At 39.0% G+C, this 25,189-nt stretch overlaps 2 protein-coding genes across 2 annotated transcripts in view; one reads left to right on the top strand and one right to left on the bottom strand.

Annotated features, from left to right (window-relative positions):
* The window catches only part of LOC139945435 (uncharacterized), an 80,457-nt gene extending 78,618 nt beyond the window's left edge, over positions 1–1,839 (bottom strand). The window contains exon 1 of the mRNA XM_071942783.1: positions 1,662–1,839. Within this exon, the coding sequence (XP_071798884.1) occupies positions 1,662–1,839 (178 nt within the window). The remainder of the gene's footprint in view (positions 1–1,661) is intronic.
* Positions 1,840–7,992: 6,153 nt separating this feature from the next.
* Positions 7,993–22,359, top strand: LOC139944955 (LIM and senescent cell antigen-like-containing domain protein 1). The gene is made up of 13 exons (XM_071942150.1): positions 7,993–8,059; positions 10,017–10,129; positions 10,812–10,857; positions 11,687–11,753; positions 12,511–12,631; positions 13,206–13,246; positions 13,551–13,581; positions 14,345–14,425; positions 15,006–15,156; positions 16,152–16,244; positions 17,417–17,465; positions 18,324–18,399; positions 19,411–22,359. Exons 1-13 carry the CDS (start codon positions 8,048–8,050, stop codon positions 19,541–19,543), a joined length of 1,014 nt encoding a protein of 337 aa, XP_071798251.1. The 5' UTR covers positions 7,993–8,047; the 3' UTR covers positions 19,544–22,359.
* Positions 22,360–25,189: the final 2,830 nt, after the last annotated feature.

Raw genomic sequence — 25,189 nt, 5'->3', positions numbered from 1 at the left:
TTTGTTCGTTAGAGACCCCAGTTTGAAATACTGAGTAGGAACCTACAGGGGTAATGAAAAACAACAAGGACATCACAGGATAAACACAGAAAGTGCAGCAGAAAGCTGCTCATCTCAGTTCTATTTTTCAAATCCCGTGCACCTCGGGCCAGTGCCAAATGACCCGGGCCCAATTTCATGGCTCTGCTAACGGCAAGCACAGAATCAGCGCTTACGGAGCAGGGAATTCTGTGCTTACGGCAAGCGTATTTCACGGGTTAGCGGCGAGGTTTGGCTTCTGCGCGTGCGTACTCCACGTTACTAGACATTCTACGGTCACAAGGCTATAGCGCAGAAATTCGGCGCTCGCTCGGCGCTTGCACGTAAGCGGGGAATCATGAGCGTAAGCGCAGAATTCGGCGGTAAGCAGAGCCATGAAATTGGGCCCAGATCCACAAGCGGGGCACTAGGGAGCTTGCCCAAGGTGCACTGACGTCACCACAAGAAGGATGATTGTGGTTTTTATCCAGGAAGAACGTGGGTAATTTTCTGCACACGTTCGTCCTGGGAAAAATTGCGACTTTTCCCAGGACGAACGTGGGGTAATTATCTCCCCACGTGAGCACAACGGGGTCGACCCGGGGAAGCTAATCGAACGTACCATTGGTTTGAAATACAGCAGCTTTTCAAAGTAGAACGAATTTTGAGAATCATTTCAATTGGAAGTGGAGCGCGGTAACTCACAGCACCGGCAGTATACTCCACAGGGAGCTGAGATGGTTTAAGGAATGAAATATTGACCCACTGACCAGGGGTAGTAATTTATGTCAGAAGCGTTTCGATACGCCATTTGGGATGTGATAAAACGCTATATAAAAGTCGATTATTAAGTGAGTGGAATGGAAATAGATACCATATTTTGAAATAAATTGTTAATGTTCACAGGTTTGTTTTATGATATATGTATGTATCTATAATTTGTATGAGATAAAATTTTCAAATGGTTCAGAAAAACCAATGTATACTTTTCTTTCAATTCATCTCCCACGTGAGATGAAAGAGGACAACGTTTTCTCACAAATTGACTTCTTCTTTGCATTGTTAGATCACAACATGTATTTCACACAAAAACAGATCACCTACAAATTAAACACACCTGCCAACAACATGTAAAAAATACACTCACATTTGGTGCCAAGTTCTTTTCGTTGTGAGATCCAACCATTTCATAAAGAGCTACGTTGTATGTTAAAATACTAGTAATATTTTATATGAGAAAGTATATTTAGCTGTTGCATACTGATTTAATACCAACCAAAACAATATAATGATAAATGCCTACCAAACAAATAACTGAGTCTTTCTCGAAAGCAATGTTTAATTCCATAAACTAACAATTTAAAGAACTTCCAACTAACACCGACATTCCACAAACCGAATTAAAAAAAAATAGGTCTTATTGCTGTGTTGCCCTGCGGACAGATTTTGTGAAGAAGTTTTGTCGTTCCACTTCTTACTTTTAGGGCCTATCCTACGCATTGTACGTATTTCATATTCCATTATTTTGAGAAACAAAAATTAACGTAAGCTGTAATTTAGTTTGGTGCAAAGGTTTACAGTCACTGATCTAGAATCAAACTTGAAGAGAATAATTAACACGCTTTGAAAAATTGTGTACCAACCTGATGGAGCGTGCCGTTGTGCGGTACCTCCAATCCGTCTGTTCAAATCCGGTTCACCCCAGCCCCAAGCCACACGCCCCACCACCACCAGCAGGAGCAGCACGGTGCGGGCGTGGGTCCGAGAGAGCCCCAATCCCCCACGAACTGACGTTCTCAAACCACGTCTCGGCATCATCATCATTCACTCGACATGATCCACAGAAAGAGAATGTTTCACTATTCGTGGATAGATTTGCAATAAGACACGCACTGAAATTCCCCCGAAAGTCATATGTGGGCAGCAATGTGTCAAAAACCGCTTAAATCCTCGGCGCTCAACAGTCCCGTCACGATAAAAAAAAAAAGCTTGTCTTAATTTGCAAGCAAAGCACGTGTGACGGGAACCATTTGAATGGTTAACAGCAACGTGCGTGATTTCCCCAAACAATACTGCAGATTAACTGCACATGCGCAGGGTTACCAAACAATTCATTACTGGATGCTATCGCTCAACCTTGCAGCAATATGCACTCATCTTTAAATAACATAAAACAGTTTCTGAATTACACCGCAACTTTGACAATGGGTAACTGGGTTACTTGTTACAGTTTACGTGTTTGGCGCGCAACACACAAACTCCTAAAACATTCGATGACGTCACATTTAAAGTATGGGTTGTACGTTTTTGCACAGAGAAATGTCAATTCTTTCCCGCACTCTGATGATACTCAGTCAAACCGGCAATGAATCAATCTAAAATCCTGGCGCAGAAATTTCTCTTTGTGCTTGCTGTCTGATGACGTGATGCTTGAAATTTTGCTCTGAAAGATAATACGAAATGCTGTAGCTGGTCGATCGGTAGACCAGTACCTTTTTAGAAGTTGTGATTCGATAACTTTTATCTCAGACCTTTTTTCGTTAAAGGTCGCGCAAAATCTCTTTCAGCAAATCTTGGCCGTGAGAAAACTAGACAAAGCACATGCCTCTTCATGATGAATTTAATGTCTGCTTGGACCAAATAAGTAAATTGTCGAGAGGTTCTGTAAGGTCAAGCCTTTTTGCGCATACAAGCTTAATGGGTCCTAAGCCTGTCCGTGCTTTCAAGTCACATTTCATAAGACAAGCCCCTTACTTATTTGCTTTAAAACATACTCATTGCTATTCCTGAGATTTCCTACTTGATCCTCAATACTTTGAAATAAGAGGGATCCCATTACATTAGACCTCGAGGGAATTAATAAAGCTACATAACGTACATGACACAGTAAAGCCATGAAGTTATCAGTATACGTGTTCATTACCCAGATTAGAAAGGTCATTATTGAGTCCGTCAACGGGCAGTATTATCTTTAGAAACAAATTGCATTAAAACAAATGGATTGCCCTATTTTAGGAAGCATTCAGACCTGTTTCCATTGCGCTCTAAGATAAACTGAGTTTACCTTGAAAAGAACGAGAGTAGGCTTACTCATCCGAGGATAGCTGTGAGGGATGCAAAATATAATTTAAGTAATAGGATTTGAAACTTTGCATGGTGAAAGTATAACTATTGAGCTTTGCGATCAGGACATTCTGATCGAAACGTTGAGGTGTCAATTACCGATTCTTTTCAGAACAAACACTACTCAAAAGAGCCTTTCACCTAGTGTTAGCACAAACCTCTCTTAAAGACACTGGATATTATTGTTAATTGTCAAAATCCAGTCTTCTCACTTGGTGTATCTCGACATATGCATATAATAACAAACCTGTGAAAATTTGAGCTCGATTGGTCGACGGAGCTGCGAGATAACTATGAAAGAAAAAAACACCCTAATTGTCACTCGAAGTTGTGTGCTTTCAGATGCTTGATTTCGAGACCTCAAATTCTAAACTTGAGGTCTCGAAATCAAATTCGTGGAAATTACTTCTTTCTCGAAAACTACCTCACTACCTCTTTACACCATCGCGTTGTACCTGAGAAAATGCGCTTTATAAGTCTTATTTATTGTTGTTATTTATTAGTGACTTCTGCGTGGAAATAACCACTCCGGTTTGTCGACGATATATCAACAACGTGACCACCTTTTGAAATAAAAGGTTTACATTTTAGTGTTGTTTTTATCTGTCACAATAATCAGAGTATCACAAGAAAAATATCTAGCTACAGAACATTACCTTTTTTTTTTTTTTTTTTTTTTTTTTTTACAAAAAGAGCAATCTTGTACATTGCAATGCTTTTTGGCAGGCAAGATATACACTGATACTAAACTATAGGAACTGTTACATAGTGTGTCTTTAATTTTCGTGTAAATTCAAGAGTTACAAAAACTGGTTTTAAGATGTGCCCCTTTCTTCACGTCAAAAGTTAATCAAGAAACAGACAGTGGCAGTCTCCATAAAACGCAAGATTTACCGCGAGGTTGCTTTCCATCATGCTGTGTGTTTAAAGGAACACGTTGCCTTGGATCGGAAGAGTTGGTCTATAAAAAGAGTTTGTTACCGTTTGTTATGAAATGTATATGGTTAGAAAGATGTTTTCAAAGTAGAATATAATGAGCCACACAAGTATCACTCAAAATTGCACGGTTTTCATTATACGTCGCGAACTAACACGGTCGGCCATTTATGGGAGTCAAAAATTTAACTTCCATAATTGGCCGACCGTGTTAGTCGACGAGGTAAAAGGAAAACCACGCAATTTTGAGTGATACTTGTGTGGATCATTATATTCTACTTTTAAAATATCTTTCTAATCATAACAAACTGTTGAAAACGCCTTTCAAAGACCAACTCGACCGATCCAAGGCAACGTGTTCCTTTAAAGTTTTCACCAGGAAGTCCGGGCTATAGGCTCTTTTGTAAACGTGCACTATTAGGATAGCCTATAAACATTCTAGGTAACCCTCTCTGTGAAAATGAGTCCGATGTTGCCAATTTTAAAAAATTGAATTAAATGCATATAACTGGAAAGAACACACCAGCAGCATTTGTTTTGTATATATGTCTAAGCTTTGGGTGTAACGCGTTTTACATTCATTATAATTCTCTTACAACTACGATTGCTAATAGAGTCCGAATACACCGATCCATTACGCCCCGCCTCCTTACCAGTTGACCAATCACAACCGCGAAATCTGATCACCATTTGAACCGTTTGGTGATCTTTGCACTAATGGTGATCGGGTTTCGCGGCTGTGATTGGTCAACTGGTAAGGAGGCGGGGCGTAATGGATCTGTCTATTCTCCCAGATTTGTTATGTCATATGCCTCTATTGGGATACACCAAGTGAAAGTACAGGGCCCAATTTCATAGAGCTGCTAAGCAAAAAAGGTTGCTTAGCATGAAATTTCTTCCTTGATAAAAAAAGAATTACCAACCAAATTTCTATTTGTTATATATTGCTTGTTGCTGTATTCAGCAGTTGTCTGCTTATCCTGAAAATCACACGGAAATTTGGTTGGTAATCCTGTTTTTATCAAGGAAGATATTTTATGCTTAGCAAATTTTTGTGCTTAGCAGCTCTATGAAATTAGGCCCTGGTCTTTGACAATATAACCAATCGTCCAGTGCCTTTAACATAGACGAGGTCCGTTCAAGTTTCAAGCGGCTGATTGAAATGGATGAGCCTGGATGAGAATGACTCTTTGCGTGTTATTAAAGCTGTCAGGTTGCTTCATCATTCCTCACTCACTACTCGGTAAAGGCATCGTCTGATTTCTCGTTTTTTGTTTACTTTTAGATATTAACACGTCCTCTCATATATGTGGTAAAATAAACATTTTGGAAGGATGATATACTGTTGGGAAACTATAGTTAAATGGAATAATAAACATTGTAGATGCATTGATTGATTGATCGGCACTGAAGTTCATACAGCATTGGTTTTTAAAATGTATAATATCTTCAGGGGGGTTCAGGATTAACACTAGCCTTGCTCAAGGCAGTCGCATTATTCACTCCGAAAAGACGCCGCTGTTAACCCACCCGTATACACTGTGCGTGGTGCGTGTAATCACACCGCACGACCCACCCGTGTATACACATTGTCACATCGTACGACTACTGTGCACACAAGTCATCCGCACTCGTACCACTAACCGCATGCGGAGGCCGTCAGGCGACGCATGCGGATATTGGAAAGAACAAAAGATGTCTCCACAGGGATGCAAACAAAAGGGAATGTGTGTACATGTATGTTCACGAAGTATATAAAGTAAACATGTAGGTAAACGAAAAGATATCATGTAGTAGGCCTACGTATCAAGATATATTGAATGTAATGCGTATGATAGTTATTGTGTACGTGTATGTACACGACAAGTCCATACAAAAACATGTGTATGTGCATCACATGCACCTGCAAGATATAACGTACATACAATGTTACCATCATGTAAATAATTGAGCGTTTTTCTGCCATGTTTTAACTATGACGTAATCGAACGTGCTTCGATTTTTGCAAAAACAGTCATTTTAAACAGGCTTTATCGTGAGGGTAGAGCCTAGCAATTTCCCCCCAATGTTCCCAAATACTACATCCATTGAAAAATAAGTGGATTTGAATACCGCATTTGACCTTGGGGACCCTCTTTAAATATGAAAACTACAGATTTATTTAAATTAATTCGTTGAAATACGTATGTAGTCTGCCGACATGAAATAAACCGTAAATTGATTTGAAAATATTTACATTAGACAAAAAAAAACACTCAACGTCATGCAATACTCAGCCTACCTTTTCTTTACTCTGCTTTACACGTAGTTGGTACCATCCATTTTATAATCATGTATAAAAGACCAGACAAGGGACTAAAAATTGAAATTAAAAGTCGCGCTCTACCGCACTGGGATTATAACGCATTCTTCATTCGCTTCAATGCGTAGTTCTTTTATTTCAAGGAACATTGCAGAATTTGTAAGAAAAAATCTCGTTTAAAGATCAAGATTTACATAAAATTTTAATGGTCTAATTATGATGATGATGCTGATAGTAGAAAACATCCCTTGACAATTTCTGCCTGAAATGTCAAATCCATTAAAATGCTCCCAGGCGCTTTACCATAAGAAAAACTATCATTAAACCACAAAAAGCAAAATCATCAATAAACCATCTCCACAGCGGGAAATTCAAAGCTGAAAAGAACAAGGTTGAAAACCTTTTTGCATTCACGGCTCACCAGGAATGATCAGACATCAAACAGTAATAATTGACACCATTTACAACCCGAGGTCGTGTGTAACTAATCATCAAGCAGCGACACAAAATAAACGCACGACACGTAATGACACCCTGTCCAGTCCCATGGGTATCGATGAAGTTATATCTTAAGACGAATACATGTCGTCGAACTCACGGTTCACGAGATAATAGTCTGTCAAATTTGAGACTACCTTGATTTTCCAATCAAAAAAGGGGAACAGTTCCTTAGTTAATTGAGACCTTCCTTAATCGCGACGTGCGCAACTAAATCTATCAGGCTTTATGTACAATGTGTGCTCTGCTGTGCCCAGTTGCTGCTTGCAATTAAACTGCAGAATTGAAAAATCAAAGTGGCATACAGAACCGATTCATGCATGGGGTTCTTTTGCAAGGAGCCATTAGCTATAATTGAAAGGTTGAAGACCATTAGTAATAGGTTGAAGAGTAAACAACGCTTGAACAATTCAGATGGATTCGGTCTTCTTCTGCACAGTGATGCAGGCAATAACTTTTTAGTTGGGTATCACTGGTATCCTGTCTGTATTACTTTACAGAACTTCCAGTGATTTCATTGGATACAATGATGTCATTGTATCCAGATGACGTAAGCTTTACATATCTGTGTTTTGATTGGTCTTATGTGATGTGGGTGCGGCTGAGTGACAAACATCACCTCAGACCTCAGACCAATCAAACCGTCCCACAGAAAGCTTACTTCCGGGTGGTCTACATACATTGTCCACATACAAAAGTGAATTAAACCATAAACAAACTGACATTATATACGGTCCGGTTGAAGTAACAGCTTTTGTTCCCCAACCTATGGACAACAAGGACATACATGGACAGACACACATGAAAAGACAGAACTAAACGGTAACGACAATAAAATATACGCCCGCGTTGTTATTCCCACAATAATTATCCAAAATTACATAGGCCTAAAGTATATTGTGATTGATTTTTTTTTTTTTTTTATTAAAAAAAAAACGAGTTTTTAAAATAGAAAGAGACCGTAATGATTTAAAAGAGCCATCCAGACTATTCCAGAATAAAATGCGACACTGGACAAGTCTACCCCCCCCCCCCCCCCTCTCTCTCTCCAACCCCACCCATCCACCCACGGACCCAGACTAGGTCACCGCACCCCTTTTGTCAACAGAGGGCGCCATTCTACATGTAACTTCCGCAGTCGCTGTGTTGATATTGAACCGATCATCCTGAATGCCCCACCAAGTAAGTCCTAATTTTCACATTTTCTCGCTGTCAATCACTTGTATCATTCATTTTAGGGGCATCTTACATTACCAAGGCATAGATAGATTGCTGTAATAGTTTGGAAATATATTGATTTTGTGAGAAAACTTCGTGTGGAATTCTGTTTCATCGGTTTTTTTTTTACAGTGTTGATGGGCGCACTTGTTGTACACCGTAAGTGCGGACTATTGCTGGGCGTTCATGTACACATTCCTAGCATACCGCACTGAGTGCTCATGCAATCTGGATCAGTTTTGTACGACATTGGCATATTGTACATGTTTTCATGTTTTGACATTGCATAGAGACGGAAGCTTGGTATTTCCTTCCGTTGTAATTTGGCCTTTGGGATGTTCTTTGATTATTGGTTCATCCTGTGAGAGTGTGACTGTGGGACGACATGACCATGGGATACATTGGATTGCTTACATTACACAGTTACATTTACAACTTGCAACACTACATCTACATTCAAGTTCTACAAATAATTTATAAACTATGTAGTATTTTAAAGGATTTGTGGGCTTTTATGTAGTTTTTATGAGAGACTTTAACAGCAATTTTGAGTATGATGTCAATGGTGTAAACCCAAGATGAATATAAGAAGAAAAAAAAAGATGACTACCAGTACCACTGAAAACAAAATGTTCATTTTATTTAACTATCAAGTGGCATTCTCAATTATGTCTGAGTGTGTGGGCTATTTGGGAGTGTCGTGGCCGAGCAGTTAAAAGCACCGAATTCAAACTCTGGTGTTTCTGATCAGCAGAGTGTGGGTTCGAATCCCCAGCCGTGACACTTGTGTCCTTAAGCAAGACACATAACCATTGCTTCGTCCTTCGGATGGGACGTAAAGCCGTTGGTCCCATGTGTTGTGTAAACGCATGTAAAAGAATCCAGTGCACTTATCGAAAAGAGAAGGGGTGCGCCCCGGTGTTCCTGGCTGGATTGGCAGCATATTGCGCCATAGCACCTTGTAAATCATTACATGGTGCTTAAGGATTAGGTCTTATATCTCAAAAATTCGCCCCACTCCTTGCAGTAATAATACCTGGCGCTTTGTATCCTTTGGCAAAAGGCGCGTTATAAATACGGTTATTGTTATTATTATTATTTCTTTTAATCTTAATGAAGCAATAAATGACAAGTAGTGGTAAGATTCAACATCAATTTGTAGTGAATATTTGTTTGATATTTTACCCTTTCACATGCTTGAAACTTTATTAAGACAGTTCTTGTGATTTATTTTTAAATAAGTGCAGTTCAAGAATAGTCAAATTTAAGCAATTGACTTTTATGATTCAAACTCTAATCTGTGTAGCTGTGTTGTTTGATTTTAATTATTTAAGTTTTCGTGGTAAATTACATGCAAGATGTTGATAAATTTGTTTGAATGTTCAACGTTGAACCTTCCTACTATATTTAGTAACTGATGGTGTACAACCCAGGGGGTACAGACGTAGGCAACTGACCTCCAAAGTTTTTGTAAACATTTAGGCACAGCAAGGATTAAAAAGAGAGAGGATTTAGAAGATGTATATTTTTATCTGTTTAACAATTTTGACGTTTTCTCACTGTATTTTGTGTTCAATGTCTCACGGTTGGCTTGTGCGTAAAGCCCTCATCTCTCACCAAGGTGACCCTGGTTCGATTCCCGGGGAGGGCCATATCGGAGTTGAGTTGTGCGTTGGTTCTCTGCTGTGCCGCGAGGGTTTTCCAGACTATCCGGTTTTCCTTCCTCGGGAATGAAATCAAACACTTTCAATCTTGGCTGTGCTCCGTGGTCATAATGGGTTAATGTGGCTGGCAGCCAAAGGCGCCCTTGCATGCCTGCTTCTCTAGCTGCGTCCTTTGCAATTCAGCTCTTAGCTGCGAGTAAGCATGATTAGCCCCCCAGATTATTATTATATATGTTCTTGGTTTCTTTGAATCGTAGCTCAATATGTCGCTGGGTGGGATATCCATCTGTACCCGCTGCACTGATGGGTTCAGAGAGGATGAAAAGATTGTCAACTCCAACGGGGAAATGTGGCACGAGGAATGCTTTGTGTAAGTTATGTTGTGTGAGTTGTGTTAAAAGCTTTTAAGTTTACATGAGGATTTAAAAGATGGACTTCCTTAAAGGAACACGTTGCCTTGGATCGGTCGAGTTGGTCTTTTAAAAGCCTTCGTAACTGTTTGTTATAAAACGCATCTGGGTTAGAAAGATGTTGTTAAAGTAGAATACAATGATCCACACAAACATGCCTCGAAATTGCATGGTTTTCCTTTTACCTCGTGATTAACACAGTCGGCCAATTATGGGAGTCAAATTTTTTACTCCCATAATGGCCGACCGTGTTAGTTCGCAAAGTGAATCGAAAACCACGCAATTTCGAGGCAAATTGATGTGGATCATTGTATTCTACTTTTAAAACATCTTTCCAACTTTATGCATTTTATAACAACTGGTTACAAATGCTTTTTATAGACCAACTCGTCCGATCCAAGGCAATGTGTTCCTTTAATCCTTACTCACCAATATCCTGTTCAGGAGGTTGTCTGATTGCTGAGAATCGAAGACAGGCAAAAATAACAATTACTTGTCTTCACTTAGACTGGTTCCATTTCTTTATCCGCAAGGATAGACAGGCTAGCACTGGCCTTACAGGACTCAAATTCAGTTGGTTTTCATCATTCTCAGTCTTAAGTTACTAAGTTTTTTAGCAATTTATCCTTTTCTCATTTCTAGATGTGCTCAGTGTTTCCGCCCCTTTCCTGAGGGAACCTTTTTCGAGGTAAGTTGTCAAACTTTAAGCCTTTGCAGGGCGAACCTTTGGTTAGTCTTATTACCTTGACCACATGTAACAGAAATCAAGCTTTCTAAATTCATGTTATATATTGAAATGTTGTAACTGCTGATATTAAATTTCAATATTATCAGGTCCCAACTATCATTAAGACTATCAGATTCCAGAGGGAAAACATAAAATTATTCCAGGAAAAAACCCTCGCAATCAGTTACGGACTGAAAACCCAATCCAGTTAGTGCCCCGTGGGGAATTGAACCAAGGCCCTAGAGGTGGAAGAGACGGAGAGAGATCACTACGCAAACCCAATGCATCAAAGAGGACCTAGGGCTCTAGCCATAACATAAATCTAACCAACTATCTTAGTTAAATATTGCTTATTGACAGCTAGCTACATTAATCCGTCACCGTTACCATGCAGCTTAGAGTACAGTTGTTTGGCTGCATATTGCATCACAGCCACCTAATTGTAAACCATTAAATGGTAATCCCATGTAAAAGAATCGGTTTTCAGCATGTTGCTCCATATACCTCGTAGGAAAATACTGACAGCGCATAGGGACCTCGTGGTGATATGCACTGTAGTATGTAAGAATGTTCATTTTGGTTTTACCCCTATACACTGATGTGTGTTAGCACTGTATACTCAGTACCTTCCCGAGTTCTGTGATGAAAGACAAATATCACAGGCATATTACTCGGGTGGGATTCAAACCCACAACCTTTGCAATTCTAGAGCAGTGTCATACCAACTAAAAATGGTTGTTCATTATTATTATTATTTATTAATATTATTATTTGATATATCTTTGGTTAGTTTGAAGGTAGGAGGTACTGTGAGCATGACTTCCAAGTGCTGTTTGCTCCATGCTGTGGAAAATGTGGTAAGTTCCTAAGCCTTTGCCATATAATGACGAGACTTCTGTGCATTTTGCAATACATCTTGTGCAGTTTATGACAAAACCAAATTAAAGCGAGAAGAAAAACAAATCACCCTTTTTGGGGGCGGGGGGGGGGGGTAAAATCTGCCAGATAGTTTTACTGATGCTTCAGTACCAATAACTACACACACAAGTTTTTGTAATTATAATTGACCTTCAAATCGAAACAGCTGTGTTTTTTTAATGACTATCTAAGCCAGCCTACAATATAATATCGTATGTTAAGTGCATCTGAGCAGTACACACATTTAAATCTGCCTGACCCAGTGATAAGATGGGACTGCATCCCCTCTGTTCAAAATCCTTCAATTCGAGAAAGAGGATATAGACCGTATCGAATAACCCCTTTGTTGCTATGAAAGTCGCCATCTTGAATGGGCAGGCCGTATGCGCGTCTAAACACGTACATCAATGAAGCACACATCATTCCCGGTTTGATTTCTACGGCACACGCACAGCGCCCACACGCACCGGCTTTGAGACACCATGTTGAAGGGCAGGTATTGGTGACGTCATAATCGATATGGTCTACAGACAAATTTTGGAGGGTTAGGGTTTCAATGGAAAAAAGCATAAATATGCTTTTTTACAACACAATTTATGTCACAACAATCCATGTTTGTTGCACGGGAGCAATGAAGACAATGTTTGTTGCTTTATATCCTCTAATTCCGATTCCCACTTTGTTATCTCATGATAGGAGAGTTTGTGATTGGTCGTGTGATCAAGGCAATGAATAACAACTGGCATGCAGAATGCTTCCGCTGTGAGCTTTGTACTGCCGTCCTGGCCGATACTGGATTTATTAAGAACAGAGGAAGGTAAAGAGAAAACTTTGAATTTATTAAATGAGTAATACAATATTTTGACACAGCTCTAGATTTGATCATGGGTTCGAATCCCACCTGAGTAATATGCCTGTGATTTTGTGTATATGGGTGAAATTTAAATTAATATAACATTTTACTCATTTATTTACTTAGCCCCTCAGCCGTTTATTATTACTTCTGGTCAACAAGTAAGAGTCGTACATGCAAAATGAGTTGTAGATTACCTTTAACCCTTTCATGCACCATATTTTAGTGATAAACTAAACCTGTTGACACAGTAATTAATAACTTTTTTCCCGCAGATAGCGACCCCCCTAAAAACAGGTCACAATAACACCCTATAGGGTCCTCTTTATCATTCTGAAAACTGTTTGGTCGTGCGATCATTGTTTTTTGTTTTACAGCTATTTTTTTGATGAGATTTAAACCGGTCGCTAAAGACCATTTGGCTTGTGAAAGAGTTTATTTTAATCAGTGTGATTTGTAAATTGTCAGTTTCCTGGTTTGTATCGCTGCATTTGTCTTAAAAAACTCATCTTCCTTCTTCTTTTCTTTCTGTGTACAGAGCTCTGTGTCGCCCATGTCATCTCAAAGAAAAAGCAGCAGGTAAGTACATAGACATAATGTGACAGTATTGTAGAAGTTTAGTGGCCAGGGCCAAACTTCATTTAAGCAGAAAATACTGGTCAACCATTTTCTGCTAAGCAATAATATGAAGGATACCACTTACATATTGCATGTGTCAGGGTATTTAGGCTGGTAACCTTCACACAGTTATTTGACTCTCTGAAATGTGTATTTGTCCCTGCTCATTTACATTCACTGATATTTGGCCATAAAACGGTTAATAATCTTTCCTCAGAGGATCATTCACTGAACTGAACTTTGTGATTTTTATCCACTTTTGCAGGTAGTGGAAAGTATATCTGTTTCAAGTGCCAGTAAGTATCTCAATGACAGTAACTTTTTTTGTACAATTTTACATGGCGTGGCTGAGCGGATAAGAACACGTGGCTCAAGCTCATGTGTTTCTGCTCAGCAGAATGATGGTTCTAGTCCCAGTCGAGACACTTGTGTCCTTAAGCAAGACAATTTACCATTATTGCTGCGTCCTTTAGGGCATAAAGCCGTTGGTCCCGTCTGTTGTGTAATGCACGTAAAAGAACCAAGTGCACTTATCAACAAGAGAAGGAGTTCGCTTCAGTTTTCCTGGTTTGATTGTCGTCATATTGTTGTCCAACAATAAGGTGCTCAAAAACTTTTTAAAACATGTATTTAAGTTTTTTTGTGATCAAGGAGACCGATTTTTGTAGTACCTTAAAAGGGTTGTGGTAGTTTTAAAAGAACCGGTGGTTTAGCAACGCAATGTTTCGATCAGTGTGCTCTGATCGCCTTCTGAAAAAGATCAGAACATTCTTTTTGAAACTTTGAGTTATGCCAACGGTATTTTTCAGAACCACAACTCAAATCATAGGGAGTTTCAGGCCTGGAATTTCATCTTTGAGAGGGCAAGGCCATTTTCATTTTGAAAAGGGCACTTCCATTGGAAAATCTTACAGTCTCTGGGAATTTTTGAAAGGGCACCGAGGCCAAGACAAGGGCAACGAGGCCATGGCCTTCGTGAAATTCCAGGCCTGGAGTTTCATGTACATGGTGTATCCGCATAATATGTACCTTACTATATGATTAATGTGTGTTATACAGTGGCCTGATTGAGGAGGATGGTCACATTAAGTGGAAGATGGAGTATTATCACCCGTATCACTTCAACTGTTGCAAATGCGGGTAAGTACAGCTGCATCAGAATAGCAATCTGTGACCTTCATTGGAAATGTTTAATCTATACTCTGATTTTATTTCCAATTTCTACCCTCGTAATGTACCTCTTTCTTTATGCTTTTGTCACCACTTGATCAATACAGGTATAAACTACAATGACATGTTGCTTTAGAATTATATTCGTTAAAATCATTTCAATCTTCAAAGTTTTATCAAGTTGTTATAATGTAAGGTACTAGCAATACGTTTTATTGTTAAAATGTATCTGTGATTCTTACCAACTGTACCTCAATTTTTGTTTACTTTAGTGGGTTCATTGTTTGAAAAACAAACAGTTATGCAGGACGCCTCTCATTGACTATACAGTTGCTTCACATTCAATAGGTCTGGTAATCATCTCTCTTCTCCCAAGACTTCTCTCTGTTGCACCAGACAATCATGTGATTGTGTACAAAGTGCAAACCACAATAAGATCTTGCACGAAACAAGCACATGTATGAAAATACATGTTTCTTTTCTTGGAGTTTTAAAATTGTTCCGCTAATCACATAACGTAACCCATATTTTGTCACCTTACCCGTAACAGAGAAGAGTTGACTCCGAGTGCCCGTGAGCTGCGTGGTGAGCTGTATTGCCTACCATGTCATGACAAGCAGGGAATACCCATCTGCGGTGCCTGCCATCGTCCGATTGAGGAGCGTATCGTCACTGCTCTGGGCAAACATTGGCATGTGGAGGTGAGTCAGCTACAATAGACCCTATTGGATATGATGTCACAGTTCAAATTTTTGTCCTACAACATGGGTGTCTGCGTACATGTGCTGTAGAAATCAAACCGGGAATGCTGCGTGCTTCATTGATGTACGCGTTTGGATGCGCATACTGTTTGCCCTACAAAATGGTGACTTTCATAGCAAAATAGGGGTTATTCACTACCGTCTATAACCAACCTTAGGGAAAATTTAAAAAAATTGTTCCATGAAGTATGAATCAGGAATGTCCGCCGTGGAGTTACATGTATGTGACTGGCTCTATCAACACCCTAAACTTTGACAGGGACAAATCACTTAGATTCATTTGTGCAAGAGATGTCAAATCCTATTAGTATTTTTTTCATTCATTGTATTTATTTGTTTACTATTTTTCCCCCACTTCACCTCCTCTGGTTGGTGTTTCTACTTACATTTGACAATTAGGGGCTTTAATAGTTTTAATATGGTGGTTCTTGTTCTTGACCTATCGTTTGTGTACTGCTGTTACTTGCCATCTTTTGTTTTAATATTCACTACAATTTGAGATTTCTGTGTTATGTATGGTATTGACCCTGACGTCATCATCAGAATAATCTTGGATGCGTCATTTTGGTGGTCAATGTCAACGTGCGTTATTCAGTGAAGTGCGCATTTTAGGCGACGCGGCGTTTGCACGCAAACCTAATCGCCCACCAATATGGTAAGCATGGCACATTCGCCGCGTATGACGTGCATGCAAGGAGTCAGTCTGAATTTTTACTCTTTTTATGATTAAGGTCTATTTACAAATAAGAACAGGGGACCAATCTACGTACACACGTGCATGTTTTTCATTGTTTTTCATTGTTTGTCCTCAGCGTTTAGGCCAAATGCAATGGGTCTGTTGGGAAGTGATCCTGACACGAGGATTTCATCTTGCGACACAGAAGTGTGTCTTAATATCTTGACTATTTTTTTGTTTGTTTCTGTTTTCTTTGCAGCACTTTGTGTGCGCTCGTTGTGAGAAGCCATTTCTTGGTCATAAGCATTATGAGCGTAACGGCAAGGCCTACTGTGAGATCCACTACAACCTGGTAAAACAACTACTCTGTTTGTTAACAAAAACTCATTCTTTTGTAAATAATCTTGAGTACTATAGAGATAGCATGGACACCTCCAGGATCTATCGTTTACCTTCAACAGTCAGTACTCGATAATTGTCATGTTACTATAGTTTTGGAAAATAGAAACAACATTTATTTACAAATGTAAATGACATGTTGCAGAAGGTGATAATGGCCCTGCATTTTACTCCAGTAGAGTCCTAGAGAAAGGCTTTGCTAGAGTCAAAATATGAGGCCGTATTATTTTTTGAACACTTAACTTTTGTTACTTGTTTTTTATACTAGAGACAAAATATACTCATCTAGTGTTATAAATACCTTCATGATAGACCTTTGCTGACTCCTCACTTTAAACTACTGCTCCAGATTCTAGTGCTGTACCTGCAACATTTAAAAAAACAAAACTATTGTTTTAAAGACATTGGACACTATTGGTAATTGTCAAAGGCCAGTCTTCTCAATTGCTGTATGCAACATATGCATAAAATAACAAACCTGTGAAAAATTGAGCTTGATAGGTCGTCAGAGTTGCGAGATAACTATGAAAGAAAAAAACACCCTGGTCACACGAAGTTGTGTGCTTTCAGATGGTTGATTTCGAGACCTCAAATTCTAAATCTGAGATCTCAAAATCAAATTCATGGGAAACTACTTTTTTCTCGAAAACTACGTCACTTCAGAGGGAGCCGTTTCTCACAATGTTTTATATTATCACCCTCTCCCCATTACTTGTTACCAAGTGAGGTTTTATGCTAATAGTTATTTTGAGTATTTACCAATAGTGTCCACTGTCTTTAAGTATTTGTTGAATGGTAGAAAACCCAACGCAATTGAAGAATCTAGCCTTTTAACTTCGTTAGGCAGTATTAGTTGAATACTAAAGAACAAATTCCACTTTCAAAATCGAGTGCAATATCTCTATGGTACAATATTTATTACCTTATTGTTTTGGATAATCGGGGAAACAAATCTCATGGAGAACAGGAATAATACGAGTGCTATTCCAATAGTGATTAAGTGAACTAGGGTAAAGCTCGATCAATGTTAGGGTATGTGTGTGGAAAAAAGAAAACACGAAAATCACAAAGTAAGACATGACAATTTTTGCAGAGATGGACCCTTTTTTGTTTTTTACTTTGCAGCTTTTTGGAAACATGTGCTTCTACTGCAACAAGCCTATCACCTCGGAGAGTAAGTCTAATAGTTTTAATACGATCTTTCTGTTAGACTTTTCCTGCTTTCAAACAATTATATGAGAATGACACAATCTTTTCCGTAGTAAAGTTTGAAGATTTGAAAGTTTGCACGGTGGGAATATACAATCAAGTGAGGTTTGAGGTATGGTGGTTCTGAGTTGTTAAACCACCTGGGCCCAATTTCATAGAGCTGCTAAGCACAAAAATTTGCTTAGCATGGAATTTTTGCCTTGATAAAAACATGATTACCAGCCAAATTTCCACGTGATTTTCAGGACAAGCAAACAACAGATCTGAATACCAGTAACAAGCAATATGCAATAAATGGCAATATGGTTGGTAATCCTGTTTTTATCAAAGAAGAAACTTCATGCTTAGCAAACTTTCGTGCTTAGCAGCTCTATGAAATTGGGCCCAGTTCTTTTCAGAACCACCACAGCTCATAGAGATAGTTAATTTACTTTGTGTCTCTGCAAATCTCACTTGATAGTTTTGATTGTGAACAACAACACAGTACCATTCCTTTTTTTATATTAATTGTCATTTGAGTCGACCAAAATGCCAGTTTTTAGAGTCTACCGTTTCTTCCTAAAAATGTTTTGGTGTAAAATGACCTAAAATAAAAATTTGACAGTGGTTTTGTTTCAAGTTTGGGTCAAATTTTGTTCAATTGTTAAACACAATAATGGTGCAGAAACTTGGTAAGCAAACATAAAATTTGCTCAGTAGGACAAGCTTCCCAGACAAGATAACATGTCAAGTCTCTTATGGTAACTGATTCCCGGCTTACTTTTGCTAAATAGCCAAGTTTGCTAAGCAACATTTGATAAATGTCTTTGATGGTTCTTTACAGTGATGTGTACTATGAACAAGACATGGTGTGAGGATCATTTCTTCTGCTCCGCTTGCGATACCCTTCTTAGTGCCAAGTGAGTATAGACTATGTATAACATCAAGCTAATATGATACTTATTGCATTTGGAGACACTGTCATAGTCAAGCAGTCTGATCCGGCATGCATACACCATAAAACAAAGTAAGCCTCTAGTCCGTCAGTCCAGCATGGAGGTAGAATCTAATTCTACCTCCATGAGTCCAGTGTACTATCAAGTAAGCAGATATCAAGGTTTATCACTCACTAGTGCACCAGACGTCCAGCTGGTGTTGTCAGAAGGGTGTGTTCAGGTTCAGGTGATGACACTTGTGTTCTCGAGCAACACAAAAAACCATAAAAATTGCTTTGTCCTTTGGATGGGACGCTAAGCTGTAATAAGTCCTGTTTGTCATGTAAAGTGTTATGTACGTACAAGAACCCAGTACATGTTTCATACTCTTCATTCTCCTGACGTTAACATAGTGACCTATTAAGAACTCAATCCGTGGTAGTGAATTTAGTTACGAGAAGTCCCTTTGATTTACTTGGCGAAAGTATTAGTCACGACCGGTTTCCAAACTTCCAGGAAATAAATAGTAAGCTGGACAGTTCTTTTCAGAACTGAGTACATGTAGTCTCCCGTATTCCGAAATCTACGCTGCAGCAGTAGAATAAACAGCAAGACAACATCTCAAGGAACAAAGGAAATAAACACCATGCTTCAAATTTTCCCTGCAGATTGGTAGTAACTTAACCAAGTATCTTTAACCACGTTATAATTATGTTTCAATTGATGCTGTAGTCTGTATAACATTGAAAATAAATTTGATACTTTTGTTTGTTGTTACCAATTTTGGAATAAATGTCTAAACTACACATGGTGTTACTGAAAGAAAAAAATGGTTCCAAAATCAAAAGTATACCCTGGTATACTTTTCCTTCAACTTTCCCTCACATGTTGAGGTAATGTATGTTGGAACTGGAAATACTCAAACTTGTGTGAGACTGATCTAGTCAATTCTGGATTGGAATTTTGATAGCCTCTTTCATGTTTTTCACATTACAGGAGCAAATTTATCGAGTTTGATCTGAAGCCGGTCTGCAAGAAGTGCTACGACAAGTTCCCCAATGAGCTGAAGAGAAGACAGAAGAAAGTCGAGACAACCAGCAAGAAGTACGGCAAGGCAGAGAGCAAGTAAACCCAAGACATGGGTCGTATGAGGACCTCAATCTCTAGGGGTAGAGGTGAGGTACTGAGGAAGGTGATGGGGCTGTTAGATGGTAGAGTAGGGAGGATTGGGAGGGTAGTAGTGGAAGAGATGAAGGTGGAAATAAGGAGGATTTGAAACTTTGCATGGTGGAAATACGATATGGAAAGGTTTGCGGTAACACCATGTAATTACTATCTCTAAATGAGTTGGGGGTGGTTCTGAAAAGAACCGTTGGTTTCAACTCGACGTTTTGATCAGTATACTCTTATCGTCAGAGCAGACTGATTAAAACGCCAAGTTGAAACAAAAAGTTGGGGTGGTTCTGAAAAGAACCGTTGGTTTCAACTCGACGTTTTGATCAGTATACTCTTATCGTCAGAGCAGACTGATTAAAACGCCAAGTTGAAACAAATGGTTCTTTTCTGAACCACCCCTACTCATTTAGAGATAGTCATTACATGGTGTTACCGCAAACCTTTCCATAAGGTGAAAATAAGGAGTCTACATTTGCAGTAAATTGAAAACGGGTCAACCACAGACATTGCTACTGGTACTAATTTTAGGATTAAATGGCAAATTTGAAATTGTGTCTAAACTGGTTGCTATACAAATGCTTGCCCTGAACCAGCTGACATAGCAACTGTCTCTATAGTCTGAGGAATTCAAATTTAAGCAGTAATGTGCTACTAAGCAGGTCAATGTACCAGACATGCAAATCTAACTAGCAAATGGGGATTGTCCATAGGGATCTCTTTGGGTGCGTTCGTTTAGCTTCCCTGGGTTGACCCCGGTCTGCCCCGGTACGTTCGAATAGCTTTGACGGGGCTCACCCGGGTCAGCCCCCAGTGCCCTGCTTGTGGAGTGGGTCACTTGGGGGTGACCTGAGATGCATGCCGTCACCACGGGAGGGCAAGTGTGATTGTTCGATTAGCTCTTGTCAGGGGCTCACCCGAGTAATCACTGCGGGGTCGACCCAGGGAAGCTTATCGAACGCACCCATTAGTAAGTTGTACAGAAATTACCCAAGTGCGAATGGCCTGGAAGGAAAGTGTTATTATAGTAAGACAAAGCTATTGCCCTCATGATAATGGAAGAGAAGTGTTTGCCAACTAATGACCACAAAATATTTTCAAACTGACACCAACTTATCTCAGTAGTGACTAAATCTTAATATTATAAACTAATCATCTTTTTTACTAAATATCAGTAAAGCTAACCTAGGAAAATCTTAGTCTTTTTCCCGCAGTTGTGTCATAACAGTTTGAGATGAAATTCTGAATGCTATTTCATGTAGGTTGTTTATATGCATAGTTTTATTTAATGTGTACATACATAGCTGACAGCATTAACACCGCATGTTTCCACATAGCTTGCTCTTGTACTGTTAGGGTTATTTTTTATACTTAAATACTATTTAGACTATTCCCAGGCAGATACCCTGCTGGCATGTCTCACTCTCACTGTACTTAAAGAAAGCATTTGTGGTATAAATAAACCACCATGTGGTTATCCCACAAATCTTTCAATTTGCCGAAGTCGGTTTCAAAAAACAGTCTGGCCAAGTTTTTAGAACAAGATCCGAATTTATTGCATCTGGAAAACAAAACTCAACTGAACAGGGCCCAATTTTATAGATCTGCTTTGATACGCATAAAGTATGTTTAAAAATTTTCTGCTAAGCAAGTATAGTCGGGATGGATACCAATTGTACATGTACAGTCACAAAAGGTATACGTGAAATGGTATTTTGGCTGGTAATTCTGGTAGTTTGGTTCAGTTGTGCTTAGCTACATTGTACACTGTTTACACCTATTAAATTGAGCCCTGGATGGTCTTGTATGGTAGGTCCAAACAAATGGGATCAAATTTGTAAATTACTACCAGACCGAAAGTTCCCAACCGAATGTCACATGTATCATTTGTGACTGTTTTCTGTTTGGGTTTTGGGTTTTTTTTTTTTTTTAAATGTCTGCTGAAGCAGATCTTATTTGGTTTTTGAAAGGGCAAAGACGAAACAATTTTCAGGTCTATGAAATCAGGCAGTGAAATAGCGTCTCCCTCAATGTATGACCTTGTATCTTTCTAGAGTGACTGTTTTAAAATGAAATTGTTAAACTTAGGTTAAATTTATCAATCAATACAATTTAGACTATATCTAGGATGACTTTATGTTATTATCTTTATCTATGCATGATGATGAATAAGACTTTTTTAAAGCAACCAATGCTTGTGTTTTGTTTCATGCTCTTTGTGGGACATTAAAACTTTAAGTTTACTTTCAGACACTTTAAAAAATGTCTGAAAGTTTGGCATGGTGATTACGGGTCATGGGTTGTGATTGGTCATGCGGTGGTGTTGAATGCGTATCTGGAGGTCATCTTGATTTGAATGTTTTCAACCCATAGCTACGGTTTTCAAACCGGGTCCAAATTTAGTGGGATCAAGGATCACAGGAATTGAGTCGGGCTCATTCTGGGTCAGTATGACCCGGATTCTGTGTCGGTACTACGTTTCTGTATATTACCCGGAACTCGGTAAAGGTGATGCAGAAACAGAGTCAACATTCAAGATTTGGACCACTTGAAGGGCCAGCCTGACCCAGGCACCATGGGACCTGGTATCTGACCTGGGACTTTTCTAAGCTTTTAAATCACTCCAGGGTTAGCCTGACCTAGGACCGGGTCAAGCCCCTTGTGACCCTTAATCTGATCCAGGAGTTCCTAGAGTATTTAAGTAAATTAGAAGCAGAAGGGAGAACGTTCCCCCAAATGACCCAAATGAGTCAATGATAAACCTGTTGTCATTATTTATTCTCACTCACCACTCCACTCCTCAACTTGTTGACAACTTTTTTTTTATTAAAGCCTATCTATATTAATAAATAGGTGGCATTATTATGAGTTTGTTTTTTAGGAACTGTCAACATTGTCAAGTACTGTAACCTTATCTTTACTACTTTACACCGGGTATTACGTTTATATGTTTGCGGTAACACCATACTTGCTGAGTATTATCATATTCTTTTGATAACTTGTCTTGGTATATTATATTATACTACCGCGGAGTATAGACGATGTGACCTCTGACGTCACACGAAAACCATAACATGATTCGCGCGCATACCGCCGGGCAGAACCTTTGTGTTTTGGCAGCCAGCTAGAAAGTGTACGCAATCTTACTGTGACTGCGCAACTCAGTGCCCGGCGAAACATGGCGTGTACAGTGTTTTGTCAACAGAGGGCGGTTTGAATGTAAACAAAGGTCACATCGTCTTTATACAGCAAGACCAGTTCTGTTTGGAGACCAAAGACAAAACAACAAAGGGAAAACAAAGGGACCAAACCGGGGTACTCCACCAGGCAGTTTGTGTACAAAGTCTAAGGGAATCTGTTCAGTGCCGGGGGAAATGAGAGAGCAAAAAATGCTCCACAAGGATGCGTTTTTAAGAATGTGTGGTTCTGCACTGTGTGTGCAGTGCTTGCTTATCATCCACACACTTGCTGCAACACACAGCTCGTTGTTGCAATCACTCTGTGGACATTCATTTGGTGTGTAAGTTCACATAGTTTTTGAAAACCCTTGTGGGCCTCTTTCATTCTCAGGTCCACACTTCGTATGTAGTGCTTGACCACTTTACACAATAATAAAAACACAACATTTAGCAAGGACTTTATAAAGTTTCTCGCACTTGCATGATCGTAACTCTGTCATCAAATCGATCAGAATATCGGCAATTTATGATCATTTAACCATCCACCCCAACCCCACTTCATAACTGTGTACACAATGGCTCCACCCCACCACCACAACCAATACTGGCCGTCAAACTGGGGTTTATGAATATAGTGTTTATACATAATGATAACAATCTATGTGATAATGTGTTTGTGTTGTTTGTTTTCATGTCAGCAAACAATCGACTCAATTTGTTTTGCAAAAAGCAAGTACTCACGTGACCTCAACTGTCCAAAGGTTGTATAACGTGTAACTCACACTTGCTGCTGTGTGGATGATAAAAAAAAAACGCATGGGCGTTCAGCAAACTTAAAGGCACTGGGCACCTTTGGTAATTGTCACAGACCAGGGCCCAATTTCATAGAGCTGCTAAGCACAAAAAATTGCTTGGCATGAAATTTCTTCCTTGATAAAAACAGGATTACCAACAAAATTTCCATTTGTTGCATATTTCTTGTTACTGGTATTTAGCTGTTGTTTGCTTATCTTGAAAATCACGTGAAAGTTTGGTTGGTAATCCTGTTTTTATCGAAGTCTTATATAGCGCACGTATCTACCAAACGTGGTACTCAAGGCGCTGAGTATATACAAATTTACAGAAAGATAGGTAATTGCAGAGATGAATTCTGAGACCCAATTATTTAGCACATTATAAGGGTTTACAAGGTGCTACGACGCATTAAGCAGCCACAACCAGGAACACCCGGCGAACCCCTTCTCTTTTCGATAAGTGCACTGGGTTCTTTTACATGCGTTACACAACACATGGGACCAGCGGCTTTACGTCCCATCCGAAGGACGAAGCAATGGTTAAGTGTCTTGCTCACGGACACAGTGTCACGGCTGGGGAGTCGAACCCACACTCTGCTGATCAGAAACACCAGAGTTTGAATTCGGTGCTCTTAACCGCTCGGCCACGACACTTCCAATACAACTGCTGCAGAATAGAACTTCTGCAGAATGTTACCAACTGTTAATCCCACTTAGTCATTCGGTTCCTTTAGTTTTGAGACGAAGTGAAAAATAAAACACGAACCAGACGCATGGACTACAGACTTTATATCAGACCTGAACACCCACAAAGTATATCAATTCAATGAAAAAGCTAACTTAAAGGAACTTTACAGAATTGGGAAAAGAAAAAAAATCGTCTAAAATCACAGATTAACATCAAACTTACACGGTTTAATGATGACAGTAGAAAACATCCCTTGAAAAATTTCTGACTGAAATGTCATAATATTTTATGATAAATAAATAAAACTAATTTCCCGTTTGTCTAAGTTTATATTTCTAAGTTTATCGCTAAGTGAGTGTTTTATTAATTTTTTTAAATCGATGTCACGCAAAATGTGTAATCGGTTTGTCAATACTTTCTCGTGACCCAGATGGCCGATCGATATCAAACTTCACAAGTTTGTCAGTTTATGTATGTTGGTGGATTACACATAAAGTGCTTACACTGCCAGCAACTGTTTTGTTAGCAAAAAAACAATTGTGTCTAGTGTTCCTTAGCCTAACGCGTAATTTCAACAACAAAAATTACCCTCTTTGTATTTACATATTGTTTTTTATTTAATTCACTTTATTTTATTTTAATAGAGTGATATATATTTACAGGAATAGTTGATTAAGCTGTGCAAAATAGTGTCCATGCTTGGGTTGTGTGACCAACAACTAGGCATAACATTACTTCATAAACACTAAGCTTTTCATCGGACCCTAAGATTAAACAATGGTTTTGTTCTATCCTCACCAATCCGGTATAACACTTTAATTCGTATTTATACATTTTTGAGAGACTTTCCTTGGAATATGTAAGTTTCATGTATATATGTTTTTATCGGGACACAATGTGAACACTACACCTTTAACTTGATCATTGCGGGACATATCAAA

The sequence above is a fragment of the Asterias amurensis genome, chromosome 12, assembly GCF_032118995.1.
Source record: "Asterias amurensis chromosome 12, ASM3211899v1".
In the NCBI taxonomy this organism is placed as follows: Eukaryota; Metazoa; Echinodermata; class Asteroidea; order Forcipulatida; family Asteriidae; genus Asterias; species Asterias amurensis.
Note: the sequence above shows the minus strand (reverse complement) of the source record. Positions and strands in the feature narration are given on the sequence as shown.